The sequence below is a fragment of the Typopeltis vanoorti genome, chromosome 18 (assembly GCF_054136105.1).
Source record: "Typopeltis vanoorti isolate ZY-2024b chromosome 18, IOZ_Tvanoo_1.0, whole genome shotgun sequence".
Lineage (NCBI taxonomy): Eukaryota > Metazoa > Arthropoda > Arachnida > Uropygi > Thelyphonidae > Typopeltis > Typopeltis vanoorti.
The window spans coordinates 4,667,860-4,692,564 of record NC_143566.1 but is presented as its reverse complement, the minus strand read 5'-3'; the positions used below and the strand labels follow the sequence as shown (position 1 = coordinate 4,692,564).

The 24,705-nt window shown below is 34.4% G+C and overlaps 1 protein-coding gene across 6 annotated transcripts in view; it reads right to left on the bottom strand.

Moving 5' to 3' along the window:
* Nucleotides 1-24,705, bottom strand: part of LOC150096464 (kazrin-like) — a 686,592-nt gene that overhangs the window by 365,973 nt on the left and 295,914 nt on the right. For all 6 annotated transcript variants that reach the window (XM_090408269.1, XM_090408271.1, XM_090408270.1 and 3 more), the window contains one exon: nucleotides 1,760-1,977. In XM_090408269.1, coding sequence (XP_090264395.1) covers nucleotides 1,760-1,977 — 218 coding nt within the window. The remainder of the gene's footprint in view (nucleotides 1-1,759; nucleotides 1,978-24,705) is intronic.

Genomic DNA, 24,705 nt, shown 5'->3' with positions numbered 1-24,705 from the left:
GGTGGAAAGAAGGGGAAATAGTTTTATTGCACAAAAGAGACTCCAAGATTGAGGGCAAATTTTCAATCAATCAACATTTCAAGAGTTGTGGACGAGGTATGGGAGAAGCTGTTTAAGAGCAAAATACAGGAATAGAATACTATGGACATGAGGGGGATAACATGTTTTGTTATCCCCCCAAGGGTAGGTCATGTTTCAGTAACTTTCTCACCTTTTATAATACAGTGACAGCTAAGATGGATAAAGGTAATGAGTTTAAAGTGACACTGCTAGACTTTGCAAAGGCTTTTTATAGTATACCACATGGAATTCTAATCAATAAATTATAGCACATGAGAATGGATATAAAAGTGGTAAAGTGGATAAGAGGTTGGTCAATGGAGAGATACCAAACAGTAGTTTATTCAGGAGAAGATTCCATAAGAAAGCCTGTGTCTAGTGGTGCTAAAGGGATCTGTTCTTAGACCACTACTATTAAATTTTTATCTGAGGAACTATTCAGTTGTTTGCTTATGATGCCAAATTGGGTAGAGCAACAGTCAATAAAAATGATGCTAAAAATGTGCAGGATGATTTAAATAGACTGACAGTAAGGGTAAAGGAGAATGGATATCAGTTTAATGAGGCAAGGTTTAAGGTTATGCATTTTGGGGTGAAATGATTACTAGCTATGTACAATACTGAGGGAAATGTACTTCAGGAAATTGATGAAGCCAAGGGTTTGGGGGTTATTAGTGGATAGGAAGTTGAAGTTTAGAGGGCATATTGCAAAAGTAACTAAAACAGTTCTACTTGATTACTGAAGAACACCCTGAAGAGGAGATATATGCAGGTTATTATGCTTCTCATAAGACCTTGCTAAGACCCCACTGTGACTACTGTGAACAGATCTGGTCATCTAGAGGATCCATAGGCAAGTGACCAAGATGGTTGCACGTCTATGGAATGCAACTCATGAAGATAGGTGAGAATTTATGGGTAACAAAAATTGGTTGACAGGTGGGAAAGAGGTAAAAATTGATTGAGACATACAAATTACTGAAGAGTTTTTACATGATTAACACAGAGAAAATTTTTCTAACAAGTCTGGTGGTACGAGAAGTAGGAGCCATCCTTGAAAGAGCAAGATTATAGTTAGTAGAGGTGTGAAGACTAGATTTTTTTCTTGGAGAGTGATTAATGAGTGGAGACAGTTGCCCCAGTCCGATGCCTGGGGCAACTGTCTCCATGACTGTGAATGAGTTCAAAGCGGAGTATGATAGATATTGCACGAATGATTAATAGTGCTTGGTGTTTAGAGCTTCCCTCGATGAGTCTAAAGACTCCATGGAGTTGCCCATGTAATAATAATAATATTGTTATCTCTCTCTCTCTCTACATCATAAGAAAATAAATCATTAAGGGATTATTGTACAAGTAATAATATAAGTAATAACACAAAATTATGAACCTGAGCTAAGAGTAAGATGAAGTATAGCAGAAATATATCTTACTGGCATGCAGGAGAGGCTTGATGAGTAATGAATTTATTATGTTTACTCCACCAAGCAAATTAATAATATTCATTAGAATATTTGTACATTTTCTTTCCTCTTCAATATATCAAAAACTACTCAACGTTAGGTGCAAATTTAATGTCCACTTAAAATTGTTGAAATACGCTATGTATTATAATTATTCAGAGTCACAACTGTGCACCTTTCTGGTTGCTTTACACAAAGTCTAGATAATTTAAAATTAGGATATAAATAGAAATTACCTTTCCACTCTTTATATTCTCAGCACACTGCATGCCATACTGTGGCATGCCTAAAGTAATTTCTAGCCAAGCTAATACTGTAGCTGCTTTCCAGTGTTCCATGGGAATTTTTTTTGCCTCTTCTAAAAGACGAAGCTTTTCATTATAACTGTCCTCAGCAAGTGGTGATGTACACAAACTACTCTGGGGAGACCATGAAGACCTCTGTTCATTTAGTGCTGAAAAGTAAAATATAAGAAGTCAAATACTACAACATACAATACATTTTTTTGAAATTATTTCTCACTTTTAGAGCCATCATCATTTGCAGAGAAACTATATAAACAATAACAATAGAATGACTTAGTATCATAAAATGTTTGCTTTAGTATTGAAGGCATCTTTCTTTCTTTTTTTCACGAAACAGTTTGCAAAGGTTGGAGAAAGAGTACTATCCATGGCTGTATACCTTCAAACTGCTAGTGAAGTATATTCTAATAATCACAACTAGGAGACCTTCCGGTTTCTCCAATCCTTGCAAACTATTTCATGGAGCAATTTGAATAAAGGTTAATAAACATTTCTCCTAAATTCATGATAAAAGTTTAACACACTAAGGAAACAATTAAAAGAATACTGTAAAAATGTACTGGGAAAGGATTAAAAGAAGTATTTAATGCTCCCAACATTTCGTTCTCAGTTACAGAGACATCGTGCTACTGTACTACCATTATGCTCAACGCAAGTGAATAAAATAAGAAAATGGATATCATTCTTCAAGACCATTCCACCTACAGACCTTTAGATTATGATCCATCGTACAAAATCACTTAATTAGGACTAACCTTTCTTCCATGTGTTTTCAGTTAGTTTTGTACTGCGTTTGTGTGTGTTATACATATCATTTTGTACTCCCTGACGATGTTTCTGTAACTGAGATGAAATACTGGAAGCATTAAATACTTCTTTGTTTCCTAGTGTTGTTTCACGATATTAAACTTTCAACATGAATTTTTCCCAGCACTTAAGCCTTAACACTAGGATTTCTCCTAATCCTTTTTTCCTGCAGATGTGCATGATATTTTCTGTAGTTTGGCAAGGTTGCCTTTCAGAACCTCAAGATTTTGTTCATTAACAGAGTTCATCATGGCAATCAGTTCAATCTTGAAGTAAAAAAGATCATTGCATTACAGCCTTTCTAGACCTAGTGCTTCTTCATCAGCCGGATTGTAGTCTACACCTTCTTTCTTTTAAGAAAGAAAACCCACAATGCCTTTATATTCATGTTCCGAATCATCATCCTTGTCAAAAATCAATCACCATTAAGACTCTTGTTCAGCAGATTCACTCTTTATGCTCTAATGAAGCACTGATATCACAAGAAATAAATTACTATCTTCCTTGCTAATGGCTTCACTGACTCTTATGTCAACATGGTCATTAAGGTCCATAGGCTTTCTTCATCTCCTTCCTCTCTAAAACTGGTTCCTCACATTATCACTCCTTATGTTTCTGAAGGAATAACATATTCATTTCAGGCAAACAATTTTGAAACAAATATATCTGGAGATAATAATTAACTAACTAAATTTATTTAGCCATTAAATTATTACACTAACATCTGAAGATTCATTTCACCACTGAAATGGAAACAATAACAGTCTGCCTTGCATTGACACACCAGTCAAATAAGGAATCATAAAATGATTCCTTATTCATTTCAGGCAAATAATTTTGAAACAAATATATCTGGAGATAATAATTAACCAACTAAATTTATTTAGCCATTAAATTATTACACTAACATCTGGGGATTCATTTCACCACTGAAATGGAAACAATCACAGTCTGCCTTGCATTGACACACCAGTCAAATAAGGAATCATAAAATGATTCCTTATTTTTTTTGGTCTAAAGAAAACCTACTCACATTGGATTATGCATCTATTATCTATCACTCCTCACACCTCCCAAACATAGATAAAACCATCTGCTTGAGCAATACTATCTTCTCCATTGATGAACTGTTTTAGCCAATGACGTCCACATTCACAACAAAAGAGCTTTTTTGCCTAGCTTTCAGACTGTCCCTCCCCCCCCCCCCCAAAAAAAACCTGCATGCATTTCTTAAAAGGTATAACATAATAACATAATAATGTTATTGTCTGTTTGTGATTATCTGTGAAAATACTAGTGGTGATGGTTGGTGGTAGATGGCATTGGAGTAGCGGTGGAGATGGAGAATTGTAGAGTAGGTATACTCCCTTGATGAGTCTTTGGACTCCCTGGAGGTATTACATAATAATAATAATTTTCTATATATATTTTCTATATATATATATAAAAGTATAAAAATGTTGCTTTGAACGGATTCAGAAAATGCGGCTGTTGGGCCAATTACGCTTTGTTGAATATTGTCAAATAGTCAACAGCAAACTTCCAATACCGCTCTCCAGCCAAAAGACTGTGGGGTTCGAATCCTGCTGTAGGCATGGATATTTGTGATTTTCTGTGGAAATACTACTGGCGGTAGATGCTGTTGGTGTATTGAGTGGTGAAAGTAGGTGCCTTCCCGGAGGTGTCACATAATAATAATAATAATAAAGTATAACATTCAGGATATAACAAAAATTAGTTACCCTTATCCACTCAATCAAAAGATCCTCTCCATTATCTAGATCAGGGTTTCTCAAACTGTGTTCCATGGAAGGTGAATAGGTGTTCTGCGAGAAGTTCTGAAATTTGTCATTTTAGTTTTCTAAGCATTTTTCATGAATAAATGAAAATTCTGAGGAGAATAATATTCATGAATATGTCGAAAAGCTCAGACCCAGAACACCTAATAACATCAGTGTATCGTTAATTTTCACACATCGAAACATTTAGGAAAGGGAATAACGCTGTTTATGACAGATCATAAAAATTGCCTGCAAGCGGATTATAACAGTGGTGGCATATCCTCTGTTCTCAAAAATGAAGGAAATGACATCTGTGTAGCAAATGTCAGTGACCAAGCAGCATATTTTTAAACATGAAAGTATTCATGAATTATTGTTAATTTTCACACATTGAAATCTTTCAACAATTATGAAAGAGAATACTGCTGTTTATGACGATCATAAAATTGCCTGCAAGCCGATTACAACAATGAGCGGCGTGGTCTCAAAACTGAACGAAATAACATCTGCATTGCAAATATCAGTGACCAATCAGCAAGGAAGTAAAAAGAAAATTTTTCCACTGAAATTGAAGATCAAGGTAGTCCGTATCCGGTTCTCAAATCTATTAGTACTGAATACTTTCTTCGCAAGTTCGTATTGCAGTGTGTAAGTGCTTGTTCGGAAACCGGAGTGCCGTGATTTTTTAAAAAGTAATAACAATAAAGAGTTAAAATCTGATATGAATAAGAGACAAGGCACTTTATTTAATTTTGGTATTAAGAAATCTCTTATTGAAGGTGTTTGTGATGGAACACATAGTGAGTCATCCACCTGAAGCCTACAAAGATCTCCAGGATGTACAAAAGGAGGGGAAAACTACCAGCACACAGGAGAAAAAGTCTGCATTCACTCGTAAGTACTTATAATAATATTAAAAATATATTTCGTGATCAGAATGGGAAATGAAAATCAGCACAAATTAATTTAACGATGTTTGCCTGAATAAACTATGACATGCTACAACATTTCATTAGTCCAGTGATTGATAACTAATTTAAATGTAATTTATATTTGTCAACATGCCACACTGTATACATAAGTGTACTAATACTACTCTTTATGATTATGCCATAATTAATTATTAATACTTATGTTAATATATGAACTTTAAAAAAAAATTGGAAAGGTATTTACGAGTAAATTTGTTGGGACCGGGCCCTTGAAAAAAAAAAAAATCAGCTAACGCCTTTTTATTCCCGTATATAGGGAGTAGGCGAGGCGACTTTAAAAAAAAGAATTCTTATTCTTTTAACTAATTTTATAATTAATATCTGATTTATTTCGAACTGTTTAATTTTTGTTACTGAACATTTTATCATATCATTCTTATTACAATTGCTTTTACATTATTTGATACGGTTTAGTACTTTTCTTACAAGTATTGTTACAATTCATATTTACTTTTGTGTGTTGCAGTCTTTTTTTACTATTTTGCATTATTCATTTACTTTTATATTATTCGACACATTTCTTATTTATAATCTTACTGTATTTCATACTAAAGTTACCTTTACAACAAAATTCTATTTGTTTTTATTATAACTCTGACAAATATTGGAATTTGAATATTATTGAAAAAATACCCATGGATTCTTGTTTAAAGACAGGAACTTTAACACAAGGAGGAGCAAGTACTTCTGCTGACACATCTACTCGTATGATTGGAGAAGATATGGAATTGAAAACAGTGGTTTCTTCAAAAGCTAATATTAAAGAACAAGAATCATCTAAGAAAACAGATCAAAATGGAAGTACCATGAAAGTTATTTAAATTATGGATTTACGTGTATTGGCAATACACATACTCCTGATGTTTTATGTAATAAAATACTAGTAAACAGTTCTTTGGCTCCAGCTAAATTTCATAGGCACACTTCGAAATGAAACACACTGATTACAAAGGAAAAGATATACATTTTTTTAAGAGACGACGTGACTCGCTAGAAAAATCTAAACTTCAAATGGCTACAATTGCTACAACTGAAAATGCAACAGAGGCGTATTTTCGCGTGAGTTAGCGCATTGCACTTCATGGTGAAGCTCATACAATTGGTGAGACGCTCATTAAGCCTTGTGTGAAAGACATTGTATCATGCATGTTAAATGAGCAGGTTGCTAAAAAAATAGATGCAGTACAATTACCAAATGATACTGTTTCACGCCGCATCAAAGATCTTTCTGCTGACATAGAAATAGAGCTAATTCATCGACTTGGGCTGCAGTGAATATTCATTGCAAATGGATGAATCTACAGGACTTGCTGTATTACTAGTGTTTGTTCGTTACATATTTGATAAAAGTATTGAAGAAGATTTATTCATGTGCGAACATCTACAAGAAAAAACTACCGGAGAAGATATATTCAACTGTATTAATAAATATATTACAAAACAGGAAATCGGTTGGGAGAAGTGTATTGATATTTGTACAGATGGTGTTCAAGCAATGGTAAGAAAGATGAAGGGAGTTGTAACACGTATCCTGCAAGTAGCTACAAGAGCCACCAAAAGTCATGGTGTTTTGCATAGACAAGCACTAGTAACAAAAAAGAATTCGTACATATTTAAAAACTATTTTGAATGAAGTCGTAAAAATGATGAACTATGTAAAATCTCGACCACTTCAATCCAGATTATTTAAAATTTTGTGCGATGAAATGGGTAGTGCACAATAATGCACTTTTATTACATACTGAAGTGAGATGGCTATCCAGAGGAAAAGCATTATTGAGGCTTTTTGAACTTCGTAGTGAGTTAATGGTCTTCTTGATGTCACATAATTTAGGACAAAATTTTATTGAATTATTAAGAAATTCTTCATGGTCTTGCGTATGTGTCTTGCGATCTGGCAGATATTTTTACAAAGTGCAATGAAATTAACTTATCATTACAAGGAAAGAATATTACAATTTTTAATACAAGAGATAAAATTGCATCTTTTGATAGGAAGTTGCAATTCTGGATTTCTACAGTTGAACAGAATAATTTTGATTGTTTTCCCACCTTGCATGAATTTTTGACTGAAATAAATTCTAAAGTAAATGAAGAAGTATCTAATGTAATTTTAGAACACTTGCATCACTTGCAATCAACCCTTTTGCAATATTTTCCAAAATCCAGTGAGGACAATTCCTGGGTTCTGAATCCATTTACAGTGACAGCTAAGCCAGCAGGCTTCAGCGCAAGTGACTATGAAAATCTAATTGACTTAATTAGTGACTCTGATTTAAAACAAAATTACAAGGAACTGCCAATAAATGATTTCTGGACAAGCATGTCAAAACTAGCTATTCTTGTTTTACTTCCTTTTACAACGACATATTTATGCGAGGCAGGATTTTCATATTATGCTGCAACCAAATCAAAGTCCAGGAACAGACTCGACGCTACACCAAATATGAGAATTCAACTTTCTAATATTGTGCCTAATATCAAAAGAATTTGCAATTCAAAGACCTAAAAACATCGGGGTCACTTAATTTGCAATATACGTTTTACTATTTTTATGTGTTTTGTTTTTACTAATTAACATTTGACAATAAATGATTGTTTTTTCTTAACGCTTAGATTTACTCATTTATTTTATTTATATTTACCTACAAAACCAGCACACAGGCAAAAAAGTCTGCATTCACTCGTAAATACTTATATTATAAATTTTTGGTGATCAGAATGGGATATGTCAATGAAAATCAGCACAAATTAATTTAATGACGGTTTAATTGATGTTTAATTAATTATTAATTATCAATCATTAATAATTAATTATCAATCATTAATAATTAATTATCGATTAACAAATAAATAAGCTAAATTACCTATCAATTATTAATTAACAATAAAAGGAGCTAAATTACAAATTAATTATTAATTAACAATAAAAGAAGCTAAATTACCAATTAATTATTAATTAATACATTACAAAATAACCAAGGTGTTCCGTAAACATTTCAGGATTTGTGAAGTGTTCCGTCGTAGAAAAAGTTTGAGAAACCCTGATCTAGATCATCATGGTGTCCTACTATCCTGTGCTCTCCTGCAATCTTTCATACTTCAGAGAAAATGGAAGAACAACTAATATCTATTTAGAAGAAAATAAACTATGTCTTTCTACATAGCCATTAAGTCATGGCAGACCATACCATGGATAGAGAGCACAGGAATCAATACAGAAAAACCTCTCTCTCACTCCCTCTGATCCAGAAATAGTCTCTGATACATCAGAGACTATTTCTGGAATGTGTCATAGCATTACAACATTCTCCAAATTTAAACGACTTTGGCTTAATCACATTACCAAAAATCTAGGAGACCATCATTTTGAGACCTTTAAAAAGACTGGTCTTTTTATTGCTGATTTTCATTTGTTACAGTTTTAACAAATCAGGCATGAAGTAGTGAATTGCACCTCTGCAGTGCAATTGGAAGAACTATGGTATGGTGTGTGCCCTTCAGTTGAAAAAGGCCTAAGTTCAATTCTTGTTGTGATGAGAGGAATCTTTAAATGGAAGTTTCCAATTGAAGGTGAGTTAGCTGATCTCATATGGAGATAGCAGGGATTTTTTTCAGAAACTTGGGTATTTAATCCACATACAGGCAAATGGTAAATCAGCCTTGAGAACATATGCAATTTACAGACAAAAAATACTAGTGGTGGTGGTGGTCGGCAGCAGATGCCACTGTATGTAGATGATGATGGTAGTAGTGGTTCTGTGTAGTTGATGCTTAAATGTGGGATGGAGAGTGGGAAAGTAGAGAGCCCTCCTTCTGTGCATCCTTGTCATACACCTGAATTTCACATCAAACCATTCTCCTGTATTTCCATCAATTCTAACTGCTATGTAAAATTTAAATATAGACTATGTATTGTTCTATATAATGTTTCATTTATCCTGTGTTATAACTGTAGTATTTTGAAAAGCTTTTCTCTGGGCACCTTATTGTATGCCTTTTCCAGATGTACAAAACTAAAGTACAAATCCTTGTTATATTCTCATGATTTCTCACCTATTTGTTGTAAAGTGAAATCTGATCTTGACAATCTCTATTTGGCTGCCTGAGCCCAGCTTGTTCTGCAAGTTTATCTTCCACAATTTTTCTTAGCCTCTCAAGTACTTGCATGAATTTTACGAAACACTTATAGAGAAGATCCTCTGTAATTCTCGTTCAGCTTTATTCCCCTTTTTATAGATGGAAACTATGACAGCTCAACTCCAATCAACTCGAATTTGACCTTCAAACCAGGCATTCTAATCTAACAGATAAGCTTAGGTATTGACTGTTATTCATGACTTACTTTTCACGAAATTAACACCACCACACAATTTTTTTTTTTTTTTTTATAAAACTAATAAATTAATAAAACATCTCTTTGAAAAAATTGTGTGGTGTTGCTAATACCGTGAAAAATAAGTCATGAACAGGCATTCTAAATAATGCAGTATAGCCACTGGAAATTTTATACCAACCATATTTTTAAGCATTTCTGATTAAATATCATCTATTCCAGCTAGCTTTCAACATTTAAAGATTTTGATGGTTTTTCCTACTTCAAGTATTGATATATATATATATATATATACACACACACTCCTGTTTGCATTCCTTCTGAATAATTTCTACTACTGTTCAGCTGCTGTGCTTTTCATTTAACATTCTTTCAAAGTAATTACTCTAGAGATGTAGAATATCCTTATCGTCAATTTTCATCTCATCTTTATCATATTTTATTCCTTTAATGGTATTTTTTCCTCTATATCTAAGTATATTCAATATCCTCCAGAACCTTTTGCCATCTTTCTTTAATTTATCTTCTATATTCTTATCAAAATCCTTTCAATGACTTTTGTTTAATTGCTTTTACATAAGTCTCTTGAACTGTTGACTGTATTCTTTTAAGGTAACTGTAGACTTTTTCCTAGGAACTTCTGATATGCTTTGTTCTTTTCTAGGACTGCTTCTTTAACTACTTGTGTTCACTTTCGCATTCATAATTTTCCATCCCAGACAATTTCACCAAATGCCTCCTTATCTGAATCAATCAATGATTTCAGATAAGGAGACATTTAGTGAAGTTGAACCATATCATTTTTTCCTGAATAATGTTTGTATAGTTGAGTCTACAGTTTACCTGTAAAATCTACTCAACTTGAATTATTTTTAAAACTTTTTTACATACTGTTTTTTTTTAATGTGATATAGATATACAATTTCAAATCCTCTGTATATACTCTTGTATCCTGAACTGGCATGAAGATATCACTATCAACAATAACATAGTCCATATCTTGGACAGAAATCCAGCATAATCTTACCATTATTATTAGCCTTTTTCTCCAAATTTTCCAAATACATTTCTATATGCCTAGTGGTATTCATTTCCTACTTACTGTTTAGATCTCTAACAAGTACCACTTTTTCCATTTGTCAGCTGCCTTCTCTAAAAAAATTCTGCCACTGCGTCCTTAAGAGAAGCTTCTTTGGCACCACAGACACAAATAAGTGTCCACTTTCTCATTTTGAAGTTTACTCACATAACATTACCTGAAATTGCTTTCCAAAAAGAGGTTTATCATCATATTTACTGTCTGACCACAGATGCCAGAACCTTAGCTGGCACAGTGCCAAGAAGAGCCAATTCATGTAGAAGGGGAGAAAGGAATAAGGTGATGTACAAATTCTTCACCAAAACTCGAAATCATGTACTTTATATGTAAAATTTTCAAAACTGTTGTACAAGCAAAATAGTTACCACTTTAAAAACAAAACTTTTCATAAACAATAAGCTAATTTTCCAACGAATAATAATAAACACCCATCATTGATTACACTATTATCAAAATGAATTCACTTTCTTCTGCCATGTGCAGAAGTGACAAGGGGTCTCGCATCTGAGGTCGGACAGCAGTGCTGAATGTTGTCACTACACCATCCTTTACCTGATCATTACTGTCTGAATATAACATTCTATACTTATTATTTAAGTAAGATCTCACCTATTTTATCTTCTCTGTCTTAATAATGCCAATTGTGACTACCGGATACTTTTCCCGTTCTTCTGCTAGTTCAATTTCAATACCATTAATACTATTACTTTTTTCTTCTATTTGATTTCATACTATATCTCTTGATTTAAAATTATGCTTCATTCGTTTTAGTTCATGCCATTCTATTTCATTTGTTGAATTTTGAAATTTTATTTGAAATTTCATTTCACACATTTCAGTGTTGAATATTCCAAGTGCCTCCTCTGCCAATTTAAATTTGTACTGAGGATGCTTTTGATATTACAGCAAAGCATCCTTTGCTGTAATATCAAACCTTTGTAATAGAAAAAGCAAACTTTATGATAAAGAAATTGTCACGAACTTATTCAGTTATTATTTATTGACTTACACTGGCTTACATTGCTATTCATCGTATTATTTCTGAGAAATTATGTAATCATATTATAACCAATATAATCAAGAAGAGATGAATTTTTAGAATGGGAAATGAAATGAGACCAAAATTTATTGGCATTATTGAAACCTGACTAAAGGAAGAGGATAACCTAACAAGAATAGTGTGTGATGGATACAGCATATGCAGAGATTACTGACAAGAAAGAAAGGGTGGGGAGAGTGTTGATAAAGATTGCAGAAGAATTAAACCCAACCAGAAAAGACATCCAGAATGATGGTGGTGATAGCATGGGAACTACAACTAATGGGTTTAAGGCAATATGGCATAAAGCAGCATATAAGTTAACAGGACAAAATACATTGGTAGATGTTGCATGCTAGGGTCACCTGAACTGCATAGATGGGTGGATAGATGGACTATTGTAAACATGATGTAAAGATTATTCTTGTTTGGTAATCATCTTTTTTAAATGCCAAAACATTGCATTCATCCTTAAATGCAAATTCTGATTTCAGGTTCAACTCAATACCAAGAAACCTTAACTCAGTTATTCTAGATGAAGTCAGAAATTACTTTAAGTACATCAAAATAAAATAATTGAATCCACATATTATTACAGTAATTATTTACTTACTCATTTAGTAAATGTGCAGGTAATTGAATTATACATTAATAATAACTATCTTGCACATACCCTCATTCAAAAGCTGTATAATAAAACTATTCTCTATGAGTGGACTAAGCAGAGATAAATTATATCAAATCCTTGTACTGTATTAGCAGTTCGAAGCTTATTATCAGTACAGTGGGCTCAAATGAATTTAAAAAATTCATAATGAGAAAGATATAAGTGAAGGCATAACATCACAATAATTCATCAAACTGCCTTCCAAGAAACACTTCAAGTACATGTTCAACAACACTATTCTCTATGAGTGGACTAAACAGAGATAAAATTCTTGTACTATATTATCAGTTCGAAGCTTATAATTAGTTATTCATTCCATTCTACTTTCAAACACACACACACACACACACACACACCAAAAAAAAAAAAAAAAAGAAAGAAAGAAAGAAAAAAAAAAAGAGAGAGAAAGAATTTAATTGAAGAAAGAAATTAATTGTATCACCCAGCAGCAGAGAGAATATTTCTGAACACTTACTTCCACGCAACATAAAAAAAATGAATTCTCACATAGCGTAATGGAGGTACATATAAGTATTAAAACACTTTCTTCTCTTTCAATAGCTATCTTATCAGTGGTCTTAACAGGGCACTCAAGCACCCACAACCTTTCCAAGTATTCTTGGACTCTGCAACTGTAACTCAAGGATAAGGTAGTTAGCCCTATGAATCATGGTGTGTCCTATGTCTGTCGATGCATGTGTTCACAGGGCCAGTTTGTCTGTTCTGGGGGATAAAAAATCCCTAACTCCGTATGAGACCGACTAACTCACCTGTCATCGAAAGAGACCAGGTAAAGGTTTCTCACGCCACTGACGGGAATCGACCCCCACATCTTTCCAACCAAACGGCTTCATCTATACCGACTGAGCTATGGAGGTTTCACTTTCAATAGCTAATTACAGGAATTATCAAGTGACTTTGCTTCTTTGATTAAGCAAATCTTGTAATAAGTATTTTGAAAATGACAGTGTATCAATTGCTGTTAAGAGACTGCATGTCTGTCCATGGACTTCTTAATAAACCATCAGTTTTATTCCTTAATTTTAAGCAAGTTTCAAATTACAGTATTCTATTTAATTTCAAAATCCTCCCCACTCTCTCTCTCTCTCTCTATATATATATATATCAGTGGCATCATGTGCCCATTTCGGTTGGGTGTATGTGCTGTCATGTGGCTTATGCAACCCGTGCTACAAAATTCATGTCAATTTGACTGAATTTTTATCAATTTATGAAAGTTTTTTTAAAAGCGTATCAGCACTCATCCTAATTGGTTCAATGCAATTAATCAAAGGATAATTTGAATACTTTAATTTATCCAAATCTGTAACCAAATCTGCATAGACTGGGAGAAAATTGATCACGATATATTAGAAAACAATAATGAAGGAGAATGCTATATTTGGTTAGTATATTTGAATTACTCAAAGGTGTAAATATGTAAACCATCATTAAGTCATGTGATAATGTGAAATGTAAAGGAAAGAAGAAGTGCAAGTAAAAATACTTTCATTAATGGCAAACAAATTATTAATAATTAACATTTGTGACATGTGTGTCCTATAAGTTGTTGGATGGAGTGAACAGCATGTGATCCTATAAAGTCTAGACATGAATAAGTGAATTTATGATGGCATAATTTAAAAAAAAAAAATTACGAGGGGAGGGAAAGAGATCTGTTTGTAAAGTGTAAATAACTAACCAATAATAAACAGCCACTATATACATTTAGTAGGTCAGTTAAAAACTATAGGGAGAGACTAATCCAATGAACTAAATAATGTTGCTCAGGTGATTCATTTCGGCATGGCTGGAATACACGTGGTTTGATGGAGCAGCAAATTATCTCATAAAATTTGTGCATGTTATGTGTGTTTTTCGGGTTTATGTATATTTTTCTTCGTTTTCTAAGAAATTTCTTTTGTTTAGTGAGACTTAATATACATTTTATGCAATAACAGGATACATAATATAGGATAATAATAAGCTACATAATACGGAACTACAGGTTATGTAATTATAACAAGATTCGGAGTGAGTTTACAGCCATCCCATGGCAGAACATATTGCAGGGGATAAAATCAGCGGGTATCTGAGGAAGGCAATAGCAGAATGTATGCCCATGGTCAGGAAGACAAACAAAGGCAGGAGTTAGATGGATGAGTAGTAGTAGTATCAGGCTTCATCTGCAAAAAAAGAAAATGTTATGGAGAATTTACAAGGAGAAAGGCGATCAGTACAACCAAGAGCAATACAAGGCTCGAGCCAGGAAGGTTACCAGCATAGTAAGAAAAGCTAAATCAGATTATGAGAAGACTTTAGCCAAAGAGATCAAGGGTAATCCCAAAGAGTTCTTCTGCTATGCGGCAAATAAAAGAAAGAATGACTTTGGAAGGATAACCTTAGTGGATGCTGATAGTATTGAGGTGACCAATTCAGACGTAATAGTAGAGTTACTGAGTGATCACTTTTCAAAAGTCTATCACCCAAGTGAGGATATCTCTGTACCTGTAGCAATAACTAATGTGAGAATTGAAGTTAATAAATCAGAGGTACGTAGTATATTGCAGAATTTAAAAGCAAACACTGCTGTAGGTTTAGATGGAATATCAGCTCAGGTGTTGCGTGAATGTGCAAAGGAATTGTGAACACCTCTTACTTGGTTATTTAACCTAAGTTTGAACTCTAGTATGATCCCTAGGGAGTGGAAGGAAGGCAAAGTAGTTCCTTTGCATAAAGGTGGCTCTAAGACTGCAGTAGTTAATTACAGACCAATCACTATCTCCAGTATGGGTAAAAGTACTGGAAAAGTTGGTTAAAGCCAGAATTCAAGAATGGATGGATCAGAATATGGTTCTCTATAGGGGCCAACATGGTTTTGTTAAAGGTTGATCCTGCCTTAGCAATCTATTAACTTTTTATAATAGAATGGACAAGGGAAACAGAAAGTAGTGTATGGAGGAGCTGAGTCCAGGATGAGGCAGGTAACCAGTGGTGTGCATCAGGGCTCTGTGCTTGGGCCGTTACTGTTTAATTTGTACATAAATGATATGGGAAATGGCTTGAAGGGAGAGATATTCAGTTGTTTGCTGATGATGCAAAGTTGGGTAGCGCAATAAAAAATCAAGCTGATGTTGAGAGTTTGCAAGATGATTTAAATAAGCAAAAGTAATGGATGTCAGTTCAATGTGGAAAAGTGGAGAGTTATGCATTTTGGGATAAAAAGATTACCAGCTGTGTACCACATTGATGGAACGGTATTCCAAGAGATTAATGAGGCTAGGGACTTGGGAGTGTTGATGGATAAGGATATGAAGTTCAGAGAACACATTGCTAAGGTGTCCAAGATTGCACATAGGATTACTTGGTTATTGAAGAACACACTAACATCCACAGATAAAGAGGTTATTATCCCCCTTTATAAGGCATTAATACTACCACATTTGGATTACTGTGCTCAAGTCTGGTCACCTGGATTCCTTGGAGATGAGGAGGTAGTGGAGAGGGTTCAGAGAAGAGTGACTAACTTGGTGAGTGATGTAAAAAATGCTCTCTATATTGATAGATTGAGAGCTTGTAGACTGCAGAGATTGGTTGATAGGTGGAGAAGAGGGGATATGATAGAAAGCTTTAAATTACTAAAAGGTTTTCATAAGATTGATGCAGAGGAAATATTTCAGCTGTGTGATAGTGATGGAAGAACAAGATGTCATACCTGGAAATTAAGGAAAAGTGTGGTTAACAAGGGTGTGGGAATGAGGTTTTTCTCCTGGAGGGTGGTGAATGAGTGGAATGCATTGCCTGACTCAGTTGTGAGTTCTTCGTCTGTAAATGAATTCAAGAAGAGATATGATAGATATTGTTTTGATAGTTTAGGTCTCCCGTGATGAGTCTACTGACTCCATGGAGATATCAGTAATAATAATAATAATAATATCCAATCATTATTGGAATTATCCACACTTTTGGGAATCCCACATTCATGAATTTTATTTTTATTATTATATATTTTTTTAATTTAGTGTCAACAGTTCTTCTACCTTAGCAATAATAGATATCTCACATATGCTAATATTTGGTTTTATATCAACAACTACTTATAATACACATAAGTACTAATTTTTATTCAGTAATAGATAAATTTTTACTACGTCTGTTGTTTCCTAAGACTAGAATAAAAATGTCCCTATAACCGTTAAAAAAAAACTTTCAAACCTCAACAGATGCTATACACCACAAGCAAGAAAAACAAGTAACTTTGATTATCACTAAATATAGTAAACAGACATTTAACATCCGTGCACTATATTTAGGAACAATTAGTGTAATTAGAGACAATTCAAATGACACACTTAATGAAAAAACATTCCACTCCAGCATACTATGCTGCATGCATGCAAACAGAATGGATTTATTGTAGCAGTAAACATAAGAGCAAACTAAACACATTTGTCCTAACATTCTCTTTCAAATTTTCAGTTCCAGAAAATATGTGTAACAGCATTATATATATATATAATTTGAAATCAATTTGAATTGCATTTCAGATATTTGATATCGTCCAGACACTTAACAAATGCTAATTTTAGAAACATAATTCTATCAAAACAGAGTTGCAACTAACATGCTGAATAAGCTTTGAGAAAATACGACTGCTTGAAGGGGAAGCAGCATACATACACTAAAAGCTAGTACCCGTCAGGGAATAAAGTATCGACAAACACCCAGTTGCAAACGTGTTAATACAATTTTAAATATGGAAAGGATAAAGGTCAAACGAGCAACAGCTATGCCGTTTTACTGAGAAACAAAGGGCTTATACTTCGTGGTGAGATTAGATTATCATTGGCATATACTAAAGTAAGATGCAGATAATTTAATTTTGATACAATTTTTAAATACAGAGATATAAATACACACAGAAATCAGAAAAAGTAATCACTGAGGGAAATTATTATTTTTCCAGAATGAATCAAAGACAGGCTGAAATAACTCATTTTACTTATTTATACACAAGTTCCAATCTCCTGTTTTTCCTTAGGAATTCAGTTAACACATCATAAAATGAAGGTTTTTCCATCAGTTCCATCATTAATGTCTTTTCAACAGCAATAAAGGTTAGGCTGTACAGCGTTTCATGTGTTTCTGTTCATCTATAACACATATGCATTCTCTCACAGTCGAAAAAGAACGCTCGACCAGAGAAGTAGAGCTTGGAATTTACATGACAAGTTATGCTAACTTATAAACTTCCTTCAATGCAAGCTAAAGATGATTTTCTTGCATGAATTTTAATAGTTGATGCACTGTTTCCTGGCAAATTCATCATATGAAAAAGAGTATTTAAGCTCTACATCTCTTCATCCTTCTGAAAACCAGGTGACCAAATCTGGGTACAATAGTCCATGTGTGGCCTAATCAAAGACTCATACAATGGAACAAGAATCTCCCTACTTGTACACGTCAGTGTCCTCCGCATCATTCCCAGAAGCCTTTGTTTTTTATTTTCCGCATCACCAGAAACCATTGTTATCTAAAATTTAGGGGACACATCGCCAAAATTGTGAAGACAATTTTGGCGATGTGTCCCCTACATTTTAGATCCTTATCCACTATCACCCCCAGATCTCTTATTTCCTCCACCTCCAACAATATATCCTCACCAAGCATAAATTCTGCATCCCATCTTTGTTTTCCAAATTTTAAAACCTTACATTTTGTAACATCGAACTCACATTCCCATTTCCGTGCCCAATCACTCAATTTATTCAAGTCTTCTTATAAGGCAACTACATCTTGTCTATTCTTCATGGCTCGTCCCAACTTTGCATCATCTGCAAACAACTGAATATTTCCATCCAAATCTTCACCGATATCATTAATATACAAGTTAAACAGTAATGGCGCTAAAACAGACCCCTGAGGCACAACACTAGTGACTCTCCCTTTCCTTGATATTGCTCCCCCATACACAACTTGTTGATACCTATCTGATAGCCACTCTACAATTCAATGCACTAATCTGAACTCTTTGCAAAATCCAAGTATATTACTGTGTATTCTTCTCCTCTGTCCAAGGAAGCAGTCACTTTATTATAATAAGTAAGTAGATTACTAAAACATGATCTCCCTTTAGCAAATCCATGCTGTCCATAAAAGATAATACCATTGTAGTCAACCCAACTCTGGATCCTAGTTCTCACAAGCTTCTCCAACAACTTAACCACAACATCTGACACACAAATAGGCCTATAGTTTGATGCTTGAGTTCGATCACCTCCTTTATGAAGTGGCACAATCTTGACTTCCTTCCACTCCTTAGGAACTTGACCGAGTGCAAGACTCGTATTAAAAAAATATGTCAAGGCAGGTGCCAACTCCCTGGCACATTTGTTCAGTATACGTGTTGATATATTATCAAGTCCCACAGCCTTATTAACATTTAGTTTACTCAACTCCCCATACACCTCTTGCTCACTTACAGTCAGTCTCTCCTCCCCATCATCAACTGCTCTCAATCTCTCCATGAAGTCACATTCACAAGATTGAAAGACCTTTATGAACTGCTCATTAAGTATCTCCACCACACTTTCCTCAACAGCTATCTTTATATCATTTTCTGCAATCAATGTCATCCTTCCAAAATCATTTTTTCTATTGCTGGCTACATATCGAAAACTCCATAGAATTCTTTTTGGCTTCATTAGTTAACTGCTGTTCATACCTCACTTTTGCTACCCTTACCAATCAAGTCACCCTCCATGCCTGGTCTTCGTAGACCTCATGGAATTGGTTATTTCCACTTCTCTTATGCTGCCTCCACAATGTCCTTTTTTCTCTGTATCGCATGCTTGATCTCTTTTTTCATCCATTTCACACCTACCTTATTTAATCTTCTCACCCTTGGAATACATTTAGACATTGCATCTACTACACAGTTTTTGAAAATCCTCCAAGCTGCACTGATCTCTTTTCCAGCTAACTCCTCATTCCATGCTACACCCGCAAGCTGTCTCCTGAGCTCTTCATAATCATCCCCCTTGTAGTCCCACATATACCCTTTTCTCACAGGGGTCCTCGCACTGCTGGCAACCACCTCATGGTCACTCTCGCGAATTGGTGGATGATTTGACACCTCATTTATGATTATATTCTCTGATGAGATGACCAAACCCAAGACCCTCAATCCTCGTGTGCCCTCTGTTACATACTGTCTGAGGTAGTTATCCATCAAAAACTCAAGAAACTCTTTTCTTTACTTCCAGTTACTATCCCATCATTCTAGTCTATATTGCCACAATTAAAATCACCCAGAATGATCACTCTTTTCTTATTTGCTTGGCTAATTTGATTATACATTTCATTATCACCACCATCCACATTACCTGGTCTATCACAACATCCCACCAAGTATTTGATCCCATTCACATCTATCTTACACCATACTGCCTCAAAACCACTGGCACTATTTCCCTCTTGAATCTCTACTTTGTATGGACATAACTCTTTCTCTATCATCAATAGTACTCCCACATTTGCTTGACACCATCCTGTCGTGAATGTGTTAAGACTAAGAAATATATAGTGAATGTGTTTCAGATATTATAGAATTATATATTTTGGCTACAAATACAAAAGAATTTCCTAAATTAACGGATAAAACTCCAAGGTTCATTTTTCCATTTCAAAGTTCATGTCTATGCGAATTTGGATTTTCGGCCCTTGCAGATATTAAGACGATGAAGAGGAACTGCATTATAGATGTCAAACTGCATCTGCGATTGAAATTAACAACTACAAAACCAAATTTTGCTGAAATTTTATCCTACCATAAGCAATTTTACTTCTCTCATAATACCAAGAAGCTAATATTCTCACAAATGAAGAAATTTTTAAGTTCCTGTTCAGTAATTTAGAAAAACAGAATTCCTCCATGAGCCAAATGCTTTTAAAGAAAATTAAATCTGAATTGGTTAAACGTAGAAATAGAAATCTCTCACAAAGTACTTGAGCAAAGGTAGTTGTTTATGTGAGATGGAAGAGGATGAATTTTTTGCATTGTCAAGTAAGAATGAAATTGCATGATTGTCGAAGTCATTAATGAAAAAACTTTTTAAAGGAACATTTACAGCAGAAGAAGTTCCAATAAAAGAAATAAAGGATGTCCTTGCAGAGAGTTCTGACATTAAATCAGAATCTGATCTGAAGAGTGAATTGACTAAAGCATTATCAATTTCGACACCAAAGCCTAGTCCTATGCAAGCAAACAAAATATTTGCTCGTCTACGAAAGGAAATGAGCTTATATGAAGCAACACATTATCTCACTCCCAACTTGAAGATGCTTTTAGACACACTCTTAACATTTTGACCAACATCTACAGAAAATGAAAGAAATTTTTCCACATCAAGTATATTTGTTACAAAGTGAAGATCACGTTTGTCTGATCAGTCAATGTTTCTTAAAGTTTCACTTTAAAAATGACAAATAAAAACTATTTGAAGTATTTTTTAATTTTCAAACGAATAATATTTGCATTTGTTTTCTATTAATGTTTAAATTAATAAATAAAATATTTAAATGAGATTGGGAATGTTAATACATTGTGTGATATATGTAAACACTCACTGTATACTATAAGGTTTGGTTAAATAAAGTTTGCATTAATTAAATTGTTCATATTTTGAGAAAACCTGAAATATAACAAAAACCTAGCCAAAATGATACTGTAGTGACCCCTGTTTAGCGCTCAGGACAAGAGATGCACTAGTCATGAAATTCCAGTCAACCTCCATGTAGGAAATTTTATTTACTCTTTGGCTTCGACTTTTTACATATAGGAGTGTCTTGAAACCTCTGAAAGACTGTGCCAGGGCCACGAACCCCGGTTGCCCCACCTTCTCTAAGGCTTTTCTGTCTATTAACATTTACTGTTATAGCCATTATTACAGATGATCAATGAAAATTAAATAAAAAAAGATTATTTCAGGAATACTCGAGAATTCTCGGGAAATATGATTTCCCGTTCTCGATTCCCTGCAGAGATAAGGGTTATCATTCCATTGTATAAGACTCTGATCAGACCACACTTAGACTACTGTTCTCAGATCTGGTCCCCAGCATTTGAAGAGGATAAATTAACTGTGGAAAGGATACAGAGGTGGATAACAAAGATGGTTTCAGGACTGTACAATGTTAGTTATGAGGATAGCTGATGGAGTGTGGACTGCAGAGTTGAGTGGATAGAAGAAGAAGAAGGAGAGGTGATATGATTGAGACTTTTAAATTGTTGAGAGGTGGTTATAGGGTTGACACAGGGGAGGTCTCATGACTACTTCCTGCTTGATTGAACAGCAGGAAGAAGTCACGACAAGGGGCCATCCCTGGAAGTAACAAAAGCAAACTGTGAGAAAGAGGGTGAGGAGTGGTTTCTTTGCATGGAGGGTGGTTGAACCATGGAATGCATTGCCTGATGGAGTGGTGGGAGCTAGAACAGTCAACGCGTTTAAGGAGTGGTATGATAGAATTTGTGTTTCCTAGGAGGGAATTCCCTCGATGAGTCTTGATAGACTCATGTTTCTTAGAAAGGACCTCCCATGATGAGTCTTTTGACTCGATGGAGGCCTGAATAATAATAAAAATAATTAATCGTAAGTAAAATGTGTATTCCTTGAACTATATATATTGTTGGTATGGCACCTATGTATAGCAGAACAATGGCAGCCAAGATGTCTCTGTTGAGCAAGCTAAATTTGCATGGCTTTGTCCAGGGTAAAATTTGTGACATACTCATTGCAAAAGTTAAAAGGTTTGTGGAAGGAGAGAGAAAAAAGGTGAGTGAGTGGGTAAAAAATGTTTTGAGAGTGAATGCAGAGAGAGCAAATTTTGTGATAGCAGAGTAGAGAGTATTGACAGAAGACCAGAAAATGTAAATATCAGTGATAATACTGAAAGTGCTATGGCAGAAGTTCAAGAGAACACAGAAGACCTGAATAAAGAAATAGCATGCTTGCAAGTAGTCCTTTGCAGGGCAAAGCATGAGATTGAAAGGCTGCAGAAACAGCAAGAGATCAGTTGAACTGAGAACAGCAAAAAAGCAATAGGTCCAAACAAGAAAAGAAAACTGTAAGAATAAACGTGAGAAGGAATGTAAGCAGATCATTTTCTTCATGAAAGCACTATAAAATTTTATTTTTCTGTGAAAACTAATAATATTATTAATGCTGTTAGCATGCAGAAATGGAAGGTAAAAGAATTGACTGTTTTGACAGAAAATAATGACAGATGAGAAGTATCGTATGAGGGAGGATGTGAAAGAGTTACTGGAAGAAGCAAAAAAAGAAGACGTTTGTAAATTTGCTGCCACAATATGACAGAGTTGAACCAAGAAGGAGGGTGATGATAGCAAATGAATCAATATACAGGTTGTGTAGAGAGAATGATGTAGAATTTGTGAACCAATGGGCTGAGTTTGATAGATAGAAAGACTTGTACAGTGCTGATGGTCTGCACATAAATGGATTCAGAGGTAAGTGTCTAGGGCAGTGGTTCTCAAACGGTGTGCCCTAGAAGTTTTCCGGATGCACCATGTGGTATTCCAGAGAAATATGTGTCCAGATATAAAAATAAATATAGTTACTCTATTATACCTTTTCATTACGGATATACCACTCTTTTTGTCAACACATCATTATGTTAATTAACAGTGGTTTTTCTTGCAAAGAGAACAAGAATATGGTTTATTCTTGTGTATATTACTTATTTTAAAAGTGTTGGAAGTGGATGTCATGTGCATATTACTTATTTTCAGATAAATACACCCAAATAAAATGGATTGATTTCTCAAAGAGAAGCGTGATATTGAAGAATCAGATTCTGAAAGTGAGCAAAAGTTAAGTGCAAGTAAGAAAGCAAAATCGCGGCCTACTCGCAAATATAATGAAAGTTATTTAAGCTTTGGTTTCACTTGGACCGGAAGTGAAGATCATCCTTTGCCGCTATGTGTTTAGTATGTGGATGTAAAATGGCAAATGAATCATTGCTTCCTAGTAAATTGAGTAAACATTTTAAAACTATACACTCTAATTTACAAGATAAATCTATAAGTTTTTTCAAGAGATTGTCTGAACAGCAAACAAAAGTGGCAAATTCTTCTAAAAGTATAATGACTGTTTCTGATAAAGCTCAAATCGCTTCTTATCAAGTCTCAGAACTGATAGCAAAAAATATGAAAGATCATACTTTAGATGAGTCACTTATTTTGCCTGCATGCAAAAAAATGGTCATGACAATGCTAGGAAATGAAACAGCAATGAAAATAAGCAAGATTCCTCTGTCCAACGATACAGCTCACAGGTGTATTATAGAACTGTCTTCTGACATCGAGAAAAATGTATGCAGTAATAAACTTCAGTATTCAAATTTTGCATTGCAAGTTGATGAGTCAACAGACATTACCAACAAGGTGCAACTCTTAGCATTCGTCCGTTTTATTAATGAAGATCAAATAGTAAATCAGTTTCTTTTTTGCAAAGAATTAAGTGTGTCTACAAAAGGTGAGGACATTTTTAACATTTTGAATAGCTATCTTGATAAATGGCAGTTAACATGGAAGTCGTGTTTAGGCATTTGTACAGATGTATCCCCCTTCCATGGTAGGCTGTGTTAAGGGCCTTACATCTTTTGTAAAAAAACAAAATGAGAATGTTATCGTAACTCACTGCTTTCTTCATAGGGAGGCCTCGATGGCAAAAACATTGGGAGAAAAATTAAGAGAAGTTTTAGATCAAGTTGTTCAGATGGTAAGCTTTATTAAAACAAGACCTGTCAAATCGCGTTTATTCGAAAAGCTTTGTATCGATATGGATTCACAACACAGACGGCTGCTTTTACACACTGAGGTGAGGTGGCTGTCAAAGGGGGAAGTACTTACCGGTGTAAATGAGCTATGACAAGAACTTCTTACGTTTTTTGAAGAGATGAAACAATTACATTTTTGTAACCTCCTTTGGTGCGAATTTTGGATTGCCAGGTTACAGTATTTGGCCGATATATTTCAGTAGCTCAATATTTTGAATACTAGCATGCAAGGAAAGAAGAAAATATTCTCACATCCACTGACAAAATGAAAGTGTTTCAGAGAAAACTACAGATTTG